The sequence below is a fragment of the Amblyomma mixtum genome, chromosome 6 (assembly GCF_055824585.1).
Source record: "Amblyomma mixtum isolate Tamu chromosome 6, ASM5582458v1, whole genome shotgun sequence".
NCBI lineage: Eukaryota > Metazoa > Arthropoda > Arachnida > Ixodida > Ixodidae > Amblyomma > Amblyomma mixtum.
This window is the reverse complement of record NC_143017.1, coordinates 154,686,329-154,700,633: the sequence shown is the minus strand read 5'-3', so window position 1 is coordinate 154,700,633 and position 14,305 is coordinate 154,686,329. Positions and strand designations below refer to the sequence as shown.

Below are 14,305 nucleotides of genomic sequence, written 5' to 3'. Positions count from 1 at the left end.
TGCTGATGCAATTTCAGACAGATGGCAGCGGCTTTGTGATGAGTGCAGCCCCGTTCCAACGCGGCAGTAAAATGTGATGGTGATGATGATGATTAATTCTAGGACGCAAGGGCAGCTTGCTCCACAGAGCGCCATGGCACAAGGTATTTGCGTGTGCACAAGGTGGGGTCAAAGACTTATTTGCCAAGCATTCCACCCTCGGTAATCCAAGCGCCAGGTCAAGGGAAAGCTTGTATCATCATCGACGGGCGTTCGAAGGCACTGGGGACCGAACCCAGCACATCCCGCATGCGAGGCGTACGCTCAAACCACTAAACCGCCGCTGCAGTGCGCAGTAAAAGGTGTTTTGCGCAAAGTATGTCAGGCGCTGAAAGTATACAACGCATGACGTTCTTCCTCTCATTGTCGTCCACGAAATGTGTGAATCCACAGGCATGCTCATGGGTTGCTGTCTGCTTTGTATGCACGCAGAGGAAGCCGTGTCCCTGACCGAAGGAGAAGCCGAAGCCAAGAAGAAGGCGGACAGCGTCGAGGCTTTGGCCACCATAAGGTGCCTCTCTCGAAGGGCCTCAGCGGCCCTCCAAGAGGAGCAGGTAAGGCACAAAAAGCACGAGTGAGGAGACCGGTTCACGCGTGATTTCAGTTCGGCACTTACGTTGAAATTTTAGTGCGAAAACACTATTGGCCTCTCCTAACCTGAAAAATGCCGGTGTGTGGCGAAGCCTCTGAATTTAGTCCCGGTATGCGTGAAATGGCGGGAAATAAAGGACACTTGGCCATGGCTATGCTGGTTTGTGGTGGGATCATTAATGACAATGGAAATGATAAAGGCCTTTAGGTTGAAGGCCTTTAGGGTGCAGGCCTTCTGGGCAAATACGTTCCTGGTAAAGACATTTAGGCCAAAGGCCTTTGTGATAAAGCGTTTGGTGAAATGCCTTTAGGTGAAATGGCTTTATGGTTAAGGCTTTTAGTGCGAAGGTCGTTAGGTCAAAGGATGCTTTCGCATTCACACTATGTAAGGACCTTAAGTGCCCAGCTTAACTTTTTCTTAGTTTTCCATTCAGTGTCTGCGTGTGCGCAAATGAAATCAAAATGAGAGACGGCCAGAGTAATTACACCAGAAAAAAATCGCTATTTAGAGAGTCGGCAACGAGTATTCTGTTGTTTTTGTCTGAAAGTATGTCAACGTTTCCGTCTTAGCATTGTTATTTGTTAAATGATTGATTAATTTAATATATCTTACAGACTCCTGTACAGAGCAGTGAGTAAGAGAGGTTAAACAGCAAAGAGCACCAAAGGTGTCAAATCCGAAAGAACAATGAGGAACCATGCAGAAAAAAAAAATATATAACGTTATGCAGTATAGTGTGCGTACAAGCGCTAGTAAAAGGTTTTGGTGGGCGAAAACAGAAATATCCCCTGATAGAATGAACGCAGAAAGAGCTACTCAGTGGCTTTTCGTGTATGAATGCATATAATGGTCGTGATGTGTTGCATTCATTTCCAACCTATTTGGAACTGCTTTCTTTCGGCACAGGTAAACGACAGTCAACAGAGGGTAAAGTCCCACGACAAAGCGGGCAGTCCAGACGAGGCTGAAGAAGCGAGCCAGCCCAAAAGCAATAACGTCATCGAAGAAGCGGTTTGGAGAGAGTGTGACCTGCGCGTCAGCGAAAGCTGCAGTCAGTCTGCCATGGAGCCTTGCCAATCCCTACGATCTTGTGCCAGCTCTTCGCCACCGACACCTGCGCATACGTTGGCTGCGGGTAAGACGTTCAGCATTACACATATTTTTAAAACAAATCACTTGGTCTTCGTGCGTTGCTGGTTTACGATTCTCAAGTCATTCAGTCATAAAAAACACACGCAATATACGGAAAACTGTTTATCGCGTGTAAGCGCGAAGGCACTTGTTTTCATAGAATTCACTGGACATTTAATATGCAAAAAAGAGTGGCAACCTGGATACAGGACAAAAGTGGGGCAGGCAAGCCTGTATGACTGGCTGTAAGGGCCTGTGTTTTAAAGAACGACTGAAGCGGTTTTAGAATGCGATGAGCTTAAAGGGATCGAATGTGTGACACTTGCAGGTAAAGCATGCGAAGTCTTTTCGGGGGGGGGGGGGGGGGGGGGGGGGGGGGGGGTGTTTATATGGCGAAGTAATCTTTGAATAAGGTCGCGATGGAGTTCAGGCATAATGACGTAATCTACGGCGGCAGTACGTTTCCGACGCGCGAACACTTGCTAGAATGAAAAAAAAAAACCACACCACCGAATGTAAAAGCTGCGCTGGGTAGTTAAGCGGCATCCCACGATGCACTACAGGGCAATGCGATCGAAAGCAGCGGTAGTCCGAAATATCAAGATTCATTACCTGCTAAGTTTTTTCGCATTGCGCCGACGCTATGAGTAAAAACTTAAACATTGTTACGACTTTAATCGGCGATTACGTATCAGTTTTAGAGGATAACGCCAGAGAAATTGGCTTGTTTTACCTACAAATGTCATAAATTCGAACCCTGGGATTTGGTCGAATTCTCAAAAAAAGGTTCAGATCGCTAGTGTCTTAAAACCATACCTTGAATAATTCATCTCTCAAGCTTGGCGACTTTAAATTTAGGAACGTCGGGTTTACAATCACGGGCTTCAGGAGCGCTGCGACCAGATATAGCAAGGTCATAAAGGATTAGGTAAATGAATAGCAGCTATGTGTACTCCGAGGCATATATTTTAAAATGTTTAAGACCCTCCAAGCTGAGAACGGAAAGTGGTGGTAGCTAATGATGAACGCATTTTCATGCACTTCTTGAATAGATAAGTATGATAGTCTACCCAGCTTTCCTACGGAAAGCTCGACAAGAGGAGAGCAGTACGCACCACTCACTGTCAGCTTCTATATATAACCCCTTTCCGTAAAGCTCAGTCTGCGCTCCCTAGGTGTTCATTTTCATCTTCCCTCTTCCCCAGTGCAAGGTACCCAACCAGAACACCCTTTTGGTTAACATTCCTGCCTTCCGTCTTCTTCTTTATCTGTCTATCTAATCTGCGTAACAGTTTCTGTCGCTGAACTTGCGTATAATCCTGTCTACCCAAGGAACCTGCTTAACATAACCGCTTACGCCAGCCACAAAATGTACCATTACGTCAGCTTTTCAATATATTTATAAGCCCTTAGCTTTTGCGTCAGGCTGAACACGGTTGACCACTTTGCAGCCCTTTAAGAGATTGCTCTATGGACGAGTATTCCCGAGCACAGTGATTATTCCCTACGCGTATACAAAGCTCCACTCCCATCTCCGAGCTTTCAGCCCGAGCCCAACTTCCGGTCTTCTTTTTTTCTCCTCTCTGAATCGAGCTCGTTCTATAATCGTGTTACACTGAATGCAGTTCAGCCGAACACTCTAGCGCTCTCTTTCTATTTGTTTGCTTTCTAATCGGCTGCGCAGATCTCCCCAAGCGACGTGACAGTGAACGCTCCCGTCCCTTTGCCAGGAAAAGCGCACGACTATTTTGATCGCGACTGCTCTTCACTCTCTGATGTCTTTCTTTTTCTGAAATGGCTTTTGTCGGGGACCGGGTAGATCGTAAGAGGAAAGAAAGGTTGATCTTTGTGCGGCAGCGCGCACTGAACGGCGGGCAGCTACAGCTATTCGATGTCTCCGTCGTCCCCGTGCAGTTTCGGTGAATATCGTTTGAACAATGTGTTTTGTGCGCCTTTATTCCTATCCGACTTGCCGTTTGAAGAATGTATCTTTTTCCGCGGACCTCGTTCACCAACCAGACCACCCCGCTGCGAGCGTCCCATTCGTCTATAATTGATGAAGCTTATAAAGACAGCGCCCGGGCGTAGCCTTACTGCGACCTACTTCCTGTTGTGATTTCCTCGTTGAGTTTATACAAGATCAGGGCTTTCCTTTAATGGCTTCTCACTGTAAAAGGGCGCTTTGGTAAGACCGTTAAGTCGTAGAGCTGCTGTTTTCCATAAGGATGATTTTAATCAAGCTGCAGCTTGGCTCTTACGTGACGATCGAGTGAAACAGCGTTAGTTCAGTACATCTAACTTCTGAGCGGCAGGGCTTCGGGCAGCGCCGCACTGTCTTCTATAGTGAGTAGATTCGACTGTTTCATTACAACAACAGACACGCTTTCACCGTAGCCCTTAGTTAGGCCAAATTCATTAAATGGACTAATAAAAGCACAAAGAGGTGATGACTTCCGGATGCGCGCAGGAATGTGTGAACTGCGGAAAACTTGGGCAAGGAAATCGTGCCCTCTTATCGTTTGTTAGGAGATCACGCTTAAAGCGTTCAACATAAACAGTTGAAGATCACGCAGCTCTTAGTGACGTCATAGAGCCACTTGGCGCAGTGGAGTTCACTTACAGCGTTCAATTACCAACCCCATCCACTAACCCGCTCTTCCCCCCTATATTCGTGGCTATTTTGCAAGCACTGGGCGCATGTGTGCTGCATGCATGCAAGAACTGAGTGCACTATTGCTCTATTTCGTATTCCGTTCCGCGTCGACGCTGCTTAACGTCATCTACACACTTCGATGCTCTCGGATCTATCGCATTACTAATTATCTGCCGGTAGTCGGACGTGCACACACTTCTCGACGGCAGCCCCGGCTCATCGATTCGGGCCGTGCGAAAGGCTTTTTCGATTTTTTGCGATCACGTAGCAAAAGTTACGTGACCGTCAAAAAGTAGGTTAACGTTAGACCTGGGGCTGTTACAATGTTAGAGATGTTGCAGACATGAAAAAAAAAAGCCGATTTAAATGTCGACAAGTTTTTTGACGTGTTCGCTGCGCTATCCCTTCTGTTTTGTGCTTATCGTGAACCTAACGCAGTCGAAAAAAAGAAGCGACAGAACTGTATAAAGATACGACAAAACGTTTTGTAGTTTCGTCGCAGCTACAAGTTTTTCTGTTGCTCTTTAGTATTTTTCCGTTGTAATATACTCTTTTCTGTAATATCTTTTAAAGTTTCTAGTACTTCTCTGTAGTAACTACACGAATTTCTGTTGTTGATACAAAATATCTGTTGTTATTTCAAGTTCTTAGTCAAAAAATTTTAGAAAATGTACTATGGCGGCAGAATTTCTTCTGTTCTGTTTTATGAATAGAAAAGAAAGGATTATTTGAACCGAAGGTTTATTTATGGCTCCCTGCGCACCGCACCGGGCTGTACACGATGTATCCAGTACCTGTGACCTGGCACTCAGAAACGGACCGAGCGCCTTAGCTGCTCAGGTATAGACGCAGGCACCAATCTGTGGATGTAGGCTTAGGCACAATTTTTTCTCCATTTGTGGAGGAAAAATTCTGCACTCTGTGCATTCAAAACTGTGCGCAATGCCGATAAAGCTGATGTATGCTTAAAGTTAATTTGTACGGACGTCGATCGATATGCGCCCTGCCGGGCTCTTAGACACGGATTGTGGAAGGCTCCCGGCTCCCCCTGGACCGTGATCAGTGAAGGCAGTTGGGGAGAGTACTTCTCTGCGACATTTTTCTTCTTTCAGCCCTTAATACAGGCAAGGAGCGAGCTGAGGGCTTGTAATATAGGAGGCCACTATTGGACGAAACACGTGAGCACGTGGTCGCATTGTGGTAAGCTTCATCAGTGGGCGCTACATTTTTTACCTAAGTCATGTGACACATAACTTCAATGACGGGTTATCTCCGTGCACTAACTGGAACACATGGACGTTAGCCTGAAGACGCGTTACTTCCCCTTCATGTTTAGTTGGAAAACTTTCCTGAGTCCTGTGTCTGTGTAAGCACTGACTTTTTGTACATAGCGCTGAGCGAGTCTACGCTGTCTCACGTAGTCAGGGATGGAGCATTACTAAGCATCCATTATTAAAAACTCCAGGGCTGCGCTTCTGTGGAGGAAATTATGATCGCTGATGTCGAGGGGAAAGTCGTTTTACTTTGACGGCGGGTATGTGTGTATCTCCTAGACGCAATTATGGTCCCATCATTTAAGCAACCAAAATATTTAATGCCTGATACGCAGTCATGAAAAAAAAAAGAGGGCTTCTGTTGAGCGTTTGCAGTGGCAGACAGAGAAAAGGTCGTTACATCCTCTCTTGTAGGTAGACCCAGCTGAACTACTCACGACTGAGAACGCATAATGATTGTAGGAACGATCAACCCATGAGCAGATAGCCCGTCAGTAGCTCGGAATTTCGCCGACTACAGAGTCGATCACACCTGTCTAGAGTGCTCGAGCGGTGCCGTCCGGTGGAAATAATGCGAAATTCTAAAGGCCCTGACTTTCACTGATAATGCTTGCGCTGGGGAGAAGCCTAATAGACATGTGCACCACACAGCAACAGCGCCTTACCCCCAGTGAAGCAGCTGCGATAAGATTTAACTTCATTTGCTCCCAAGCATACCGCTAGAGCGCTCTAGGCAAGTGTGATCGACTCTGTACTCTTTATTGGTCCTTCAGAGCACTAATATGGTTGTTTAGTGTTCCAGGCGCCTTCAAAACACCACCGTCTACGCCAAAATACTCACATGTGCAGCCTTTCTAGAAGCTGGCAGCTCAAATAAAACGATGAGCGTAATAAAAGTCGTTAAAATAGCAGAATGTTTTTACAGTATTTTAAGCCCTTTAAAGGCATCTTTTATAGAAAGTATAATTTCCCGCCGCATGTAGATGGAGGCGGAATGCCGGAGGCCCTTGTACCCCATAAAACCATAAATCGTAATTTTTAACAGGCATATTCCACTGTCGTACGCCAGATGATACAGTTCAACAAGTGGCAAGCATGAAACAAAAGGAAATGAATGCAAGTGCTGCTGTTTGTTCCCGGTAGGCCATCCAGTTATTTAGACCATATACATTGAATTATCTTCACGACATAGGCATCATATCAGACGCGACTATATCAGTGGGCAAGCGGGAGATAATATTTAAAGGGAATAGGATAGAGGCAGTTATGGATGGGTTCCCTGACTTTGCAAAATGCCCAAGACCCGCGTTTCTTCTAACAACGCTTATGTCCAGTGACTGGTCCCCGCAGTGCATAGCGCACGCTGCAGGGCGCCCGGGCGGTAGAAATTATGTCGGCAGCGCTGCATAAGGACGATGGTAATACCTTACTATAGGAATCGACAAGAATGTCTTCTTTCATGCACATTCACATTCTGTCTATATATTTTCTTGCCCACTGAAATAAAATTCAGATTGTAGTCAGCCTCGCCTGTGTCGCTATACCGTTCTTATTTATTTATTTATTTAGTGAGACCCATTGTGCAGCTGAGTTTGGAAGAAGTACGGGGAAACATCGAAGTACAATTTAGAACCGCTAGAGTACTGCCTAGTACACTGCACAGATCCTTTCTGCGTGCATGGGCTCACGTCCTCGCAGCTGAGTGGTGCTGCAAACAAGTGACTACAACTGCAGCCTAAATGCCTGAGTGATCCTTCGCGCGCTTTATGTTCAGCCCAGTAGGTGTGTGTGTTGTCCACAGTCTCCTCGGTTTCCCATTCCTTTGTCGTCCTCTTTTGCTCTGCAGCGAAGCCAAGTGTCCTGGTTAAACTTCCAACCATTTTATTCTTTCGTCTTTTTTCTACGTAACTGCGCGGTAGAATTCACTTTTCGTGTCCTGTAAATTTCGGTGGTTCTTTTTTGTTATTGTTAACGAAATGATGCGATATATGTGGGGAAGAAAGTGCGCACGTAATCCACATCACTAGAATAACACCGTACATCGCATACAGTGCGGGTCACCGTCTGTGCAAATACCTTCATTCTATTTTTGCACCGAATTCATCTTAATGTTGCACAACTGCACGTTGCCTTCACCGTACTTGCACTCGGCAGTTTCGGAAGCAGTGACGTTATCTTTATTGCGCGTGTTCAATGAAATGCTCTCAGAGATGAAGGGAATATAAGAAGGGATTTTTTTCTGCCCTGTCTAAGTCAACAAATATTTATGCTTGAAAAAAAAAATCCGAAAGCAGAATACTAATGAAGCGCCGAGCCACGCAACGAAGAAGCCGCAGATCGCAGATTGCCTCTTCCGTTCTGCTTTCCCGAGTGGTTATTGTCTTTGGCAATACGAAACAACTTTTCCTGGTTCCCGAAGGGTAACTTATTGGAGCTGTCGCGCCTTTTTTCTTCCTTGGCACTTTCTTCTCCCTCCTTTTAGAAGCCTCCCCCAAGACCAAGCACGCCGTGCCGAGCTACTCCGTTGTAGCTCGCGAGGGCGACGAGCTCCAGCTGTCGTGCGGCTCGGCGGGAGCCGACAGCTGGGTCTTCTTCAGCGGGAACCCCAGCCGAACGGCGCCCGGAACACCTCGAGGGACGCCTCCTTGGGTGCCGGCGGTGCGGGGCCGACTGCTGCGCTTCGGCCGCCTGCGTAGACAGCACTCGCGCCGGTACACGTGCCGCTTCAAGTCTGCACGTGGCCATTACGTCCTCGTCGACGTCCACCTCGTTGTCCAGTGTGAGTCTCACTCGACAGCTTTAGTTGGGGCAGTCGGGCGAGATTTCCCGAGCGCTCTAAGCTGAGAGCCATGCCGGACTCGGATGGGGCAAACGTGGGTGTTCTACCTAAAAATATCGAAGCATTCTGGCGATCTACCCTGACTGCATCAGAACCGCGAACCGCAGAGTGTACAGTGCGACATGATACGACGAATTTGGTGAATGGTAAACTGTTGGGATTAACTTCCTCAAGAGATCATGTGCTAGGAATGATGCCGTAGTGGAGAGCTCCGGATTAATTTGGGCCACGCACTGCGGTTCTTGAACGTGCGCTCACATCGCTCAGAACACGGGGTTTTATGTAGAATTGTAAATAGTGGGGTTTAACGTCCCGAAATGGCACACGGTATATCAGGGACTCCTTGTTTAGGAATATGGATTAACCTACACCAACTACGGCTAGTTAACGTGCAGTGGCACATCACGCGGGCGGTTTTGTATTTCGCCTCTATCGAAATGCGAGTCAGCTGTTAAGGTCAGCTGTTAAGGTTAAGGACTCAGCTATTAAGTTGAAGTTCAGCACCCGCCTCACCCCCCCCCCCCCCCCCCCCCCTCCCAACCTCCTGTTAGCGTGATCGAGCGCGCGCCATGCTGGAGAGAACAGCCAGAGGGTCTCTGGGCTTAGGTGCTCTGCCGGGAATGTATGACTGTTAAATAAACTGTTTCCTCCTCCTTCCATGCTCGCCCTAGCTTTCTTGCGCTATTTAATTGAAAAAATCCGAGAATAGAAACCAACATGCTGAAACCGGAATTTTCGTCTCACGTACAGGCCAGGACTTTGATAGGACATTTATACCCGAGTAGTTATTTGCTTTTGCTCCTTGTTGTCGCTGTTGTCTGTGCGTGCATGTGTGCGTGCGTGCACGCGTGGGTGTGTGTGTGCGCGAGTGTGCGTGCGTGCGTGCGCGCGCGTGCGCGCGCGTGCGCGCGTGTGTGTATGTGTGTGTGTGCGTGTGTGCGCGCGCGCGCGTGTATACATGCGTCAATTAGTTCTTATTCGTACATAGTTGTTTACAGCCCTTATTCCACCCTACAACCCTCTCTAGCTCTGATTCCTGTCTTTTCACCACCCTATCCATCCTCAATGTCCTTTTTTTCCCCTCCGACCGGTGGACAGGTGCCTGTGGAACATGTGTCAGTTTGTGCGGTTGACATCAGTCATTTCCTGTTTTTCTTTTTGTTTTTAATAAAACCACCACCATCAGCCCTAGTCTCATTCAAGAGGCTAGGACGACTTTGTTAGGAAGGCTAGATAGTTTCCCTCAGCGCATATATACGCTGAGGGAAAAGAAAACAGCCAATGTAATAGCGCAAGGGGAGAAAAAGTCAACTTTAATGAGTGTAAAAGTAGAGATCGGCCGGCGGTAACGTGACTCTCACCCACTACTCCACACGAAAGAAAAGGAAAGGGAGGGAAAGGAAGAGGCAGGCGTAGAGTGTGAATTGGCTATGATGACGTCATAATAGAATGAATTGCATGAGGTGACACGGACGATAGAGATGTCGACGCGCATACTGGCCGGAACTTGTCTATCGGGTAGATTCGACGCGTAGCACACGCATTTTATGTGTTGCGCAACTTGCGACGCATATTAATTACTCCTGATTTAGAGATGGGCCTTCATCTAAACATTGCAACTTAGCCCATTCATGCTCGATCATTCAGCTTTCGCTGCGTGGACGGTGCAGCACGCGCACAGCTGCAGAGGTGGACTGTAACATATACACATGTCCCGGCACACACACACGTATGTACTGCATGCGTGGTCCGCAGTGCAGACCGTGTAGATCACGTACAGTACTCACGACGTGACACCGACGGGTATCTAGGCCTTATGGGGCTAGCTCAAGTTCTGGCCTCGAACACGTCCGACTAAAATTCGCAGCCCTTCTCCACTTCCCGAGCTGTATTTTGATTGAAGGTATATTTCAGAATTGTGCTCTGCACGAGCTGCATTTTACTGAATGCTGGTTTCCTCGGGCGTAATGTCCGACTATATTTGTGGTAGTATAATATTGGGATAATTCAAAATATAACTTTTAAATTCTAGTGGTTCGAGTAGTGTAGATCAGCTAGAGTGCAGTACTGTCTGTACATGCTGAAAGGTAACAGGCTTCAACAGTAATACAGTGGTGTTCTTTCTCTGCCCTTGCGTCGTTACTATCAAATTTTGATTCACGTTTTAAGAGTTCAACCACACAAAAATCGCAACACATGGACAGAAGTAAATGTGCTCTTTTTTCGACAAGCAGTAAGGGTCAGTAGAGGGCGCAGACCGCGGCAGTTACGAGGCGAGCACATTTGCGCAGAGGTCGCATTCCCCGCAAGCCAGTGGCTAGCTGCCCTCACGGGACGTGTTCGCAATCTTAACACGAGCATTTTCTTTTGAGCCAGCAAGTACTCGGCCGAGCGGTGCTTTAAATTTCGTTGCAGTTCCGCTCCACGAATATCCTCTCCGGCTCTACGCGTACCCGCATTTCTTTTCTCGAATGGAGAAACGAATTAGATCTCGCTTGAAAAGGAATGTGTGAGGGTTGGAGCGGCACCCTACTTTCCCGTACTATAGGCGCGTCACCAAAAACACCAATGCCGTGTCGGTGCTGCGACCTTGCAGCTGTCGGTACACCGGTGGTCTCCCCAGTGCGCCCGTGCCGGCCTCCACGTTCCGGAACGATGACTCGCTCCGCCGGTGGTTTGTTGCTGCTGCTGCTGCTGCTAGCTGGTTGGATGGCCGGTACCCGTCTCATTCCGTGATAGTCCCTGAGGCTCGGCAGGCCTCTATATAGGCTCATTCTGTCCTCTCTTGCTCCCTTTCTTGATTGTTGGCTTTACTCTTACCCTTTATTGCCGGCGCTAACGCCTCGAGTGCTGACCGTAGTCTCCTTAGTGGCTAGGGCCTTTTTCTTCTCAAGCCGTCGCGCGAAACCCAAACTTGAGAAGGCATCGGGAAACGGCTGCTCGGCATGCACGAGATCACCCAGCCGTGTCGGCCCCGTAGCTGCGGACGAGGCTCACGGAATGACGATTTCGACAGGGCTCCTGTGCTCGAAGTCAGCGCACGCTCCCGGCCTCGGATCTGGTGGACACACAGTCCCTTTCCTCCTTCGGGATGTGGCCTAGAGTATTATGGGGATCATATCATTAGTTATTTATCTTACTGAGGTAATCATTGACTGATCTGTAGGCTATATGTGTGCATCCCAACTTGAGCGATTTTAGTCCGGGGCAGGAAAAAATGTGCGAACACTACGCAAGTTTGCGTCCTTAAGATACCACTTATTATCTGTGGAGCGCTTCCTGATGAACGGACCTGTAACATTAGGCATCTGTTTCTTGTGTGCACGTTCAGCGTGAAATCAGGAGGAGCTGGTATGAGGTGCAGCTTTTAAGCAATATACCTCCAAGCTCTCATATATATATAAATATATATATGAAGCAGACAAGGAAAATGAGGGGCTCGTTTACATATGGGAGAGGCCAACAACGACAAAAACCAAGGAAGACAGGGGAATTTTTTTTAATTTGTGGTGTTGATCAGTGGAGATTATTCTTCAATAATTTATCGCTTAAAGATAATTCTGTAGAAAAGCAAAAGAGAAAACAACCACATACCGCCGGAGGGAACCGAACCCACGGCCTCCGAAAGAAAATGAGAAAGAGGCAGCGTGCGCAGTGTTTTTCAGACGAGAAAACAGTTGAATTTCTTGTGTTTCCCCGTAGCAGTCGTACGGCTGTTTTGGCTTTACGGCGGACGCGTGCCTGCTTTACGCGACCCGCACAAAGAGAGCCACTTTTCGCGAGCAACGTTAGCGTTCTCATAGCTGATATCTTCGTCATAAAAAAAGAATCTGAAAGCAGTGTCTTTGGTCAGGCAAAGAAAGCGAGCGTAAAACACCGACCTCCTGTTTTAAGATGTCAATGACTTCTTCAGGTCAGACGATCCAGGTAATAAGCACAGATTCGGGCCTAGTTCTTTGCTGTCGACGCCAGTGACAACCAGCGTACTATTGACGCCGCTTACAAAGCTAGCAAGATATAGTATCCCTCGAGCTGGATGTTCTTTGACTGTGTGTGCGTGCGTGTGCGTGTGTGTGCGCGCGCGCGCGCGCGTGTGTGTGTGCGTGTGTGCGTGTGTGCGCGGGCGTGTGTGTGTGTGTGTGTGTGTGTGTGCGTGCGTGTGTGTGTGTGTGTCTATGTGAGTGTGTGCGTGCGTGTGTGTGTGTGTGCGTGTGTGTGTGTGCGTGTGTGTGTGTGTGGGGGGGGGGGCGTGCACGCGCACTCGCGTGTTTGTGTTTTTTGCTCCTTTCCTTTTGAATCAGCGCCTGTGCTGACTAAGCCTTCTTCACTTTGTATTCCTCCAGGTGTGTGCGTTGTTACATCTATAACCATGAATGACGAACCGTGTTACGGTGGCAAATATTTGTTTCTGCGGACCGCTGAAAATGTTTTTTATTCTTCCTCGCTATTGTAGATGCCCCGTCCGTGGAGCCCCTGGAAGTTCTGAAGGAAAAGAAGGAGTCCAGGCTAGTGTGTGTCGTGGGGGCGGAGCCGTCTCCAGAGATTGCGTGGCTTCGAGACGACCAGCCCCTCCCAGAGGACATCACTCCATCGCTCAGGTGCGGCAGCTCACGCTTTGCATTCTGCCTATATCACGATATCTATACACCAGAGACACGTTCTTTTCCTATTCGTCATTCTCAAGACGCATTAAAGGAGCCATGCAAGTAGAAATAGTACTGCTCACTACGTTTCGTGGGGCCTTATTGCTATGTCTTGGTATACTGAAGTCAACCAATGATATTCGTGACAAGATTTTACGTCACCGTTGACGCGATTCTTTAACTGTAGTGCTTCGCGTACTAATCTGTGTACATTCGCAAGCGGTGGCCAGATACTTTAATTTCTCGGTGGTTCTGCAGCGAGCATCAGCTTTGTATGACACGTAATTTAACCGTGCGGCGTATGTTTTGTATGTGTCTAGACGGCCGTATACCTAATTCAGGTGAAGCTCGGCTCAAACTTGGCACCGGTAGGATATGACTGTGATACCATTGGGACCAAATCCCGAGTAACATAGCGAGAAAGACAACTTCTTGGAAAGGCAATTCCTAAAATTCGTATTTTTAAATGAGTAACACCATATATCTGGGGCGCGGTGACAATAAGCAAGCTTTGAAGCAGTCGTCCCATCAAGGCTCCTATTTCCTTTGTCACCCTAACGAGCGCTAAGTGAGGCTCAGGCCGTGGATCAACCACAAGCATCTTGAGCCAATTTTCCTCCGTCACTACTGACTTTTGCCTCATGCTGCGTATTCAGCACAACGAGAGAAATTTCTTCAAAGTGTACTGCATTGTAGTGATCTTGAATGGACGACATTAGAGTGTACGGTCTTTAAGAGAAGCGTTGTGCTTAGAAACGATGGTAACTCCTGTTTAAAGCGCAGTGCCCGAGTTTTCACTGAGACTGTAATTGCTCATCAGACCTCTTGCATGTCAGAGTTTTCAGGAAACGAATTTTACACCATGCGGTTTCCCAATCCGTCCTTATGTTTCCTGCCAGTGCTCACAACCGTTAGGTATTAATTGGGGCTGTGCGAATATCAAATTGTTCGAATACGAATCGAATACGAATACTTGGCTCCGAATATCGAATCGAATATCGAATAATCAAGGACAGACGCATTTAACCACTACAAAACATTTATTCGAGCACCCAAGAACATCACAGTTCAATAATCGATGATTAAATGAACACAAAAGGTGTGTGTGGCTGCACAAAAAGTATCAGTCTCGAA

General features: G+C 47.6%; 1 protein-coding gene across 2 annotated transcripts in view; it reads left to right on the top strand.

Annotated features, from left to right (window-relative positions):
• LOC149340870 (uncharacterized) overlaps positions 1-14,305 on the top strand; it is a 95,302-nt gene that overhangs the window by 65,444 nt on the left and 15,553 nt on the right. For both annotated transcript variants that reach the window (XM_089549796.1, XM_089549795.1), the window contains exons 2-5: positions 472-593; positions 1,538-1,766; positions 8,172-8,468; positions 12,982-13,126. In XM_089549796.1, the coding sequence (XP_089405922.1) occupies positions 472-593; positions 1,538-1,766; positions 8,172-8,468; positions 12,982-13,126 (793 nt within the window). The remainder of the gene's footprint in view (positions 1-471; positions 594-1,537; positions 1,767-8,171; positions 8,469-12,981; positions 13,127-14,305) is intronic.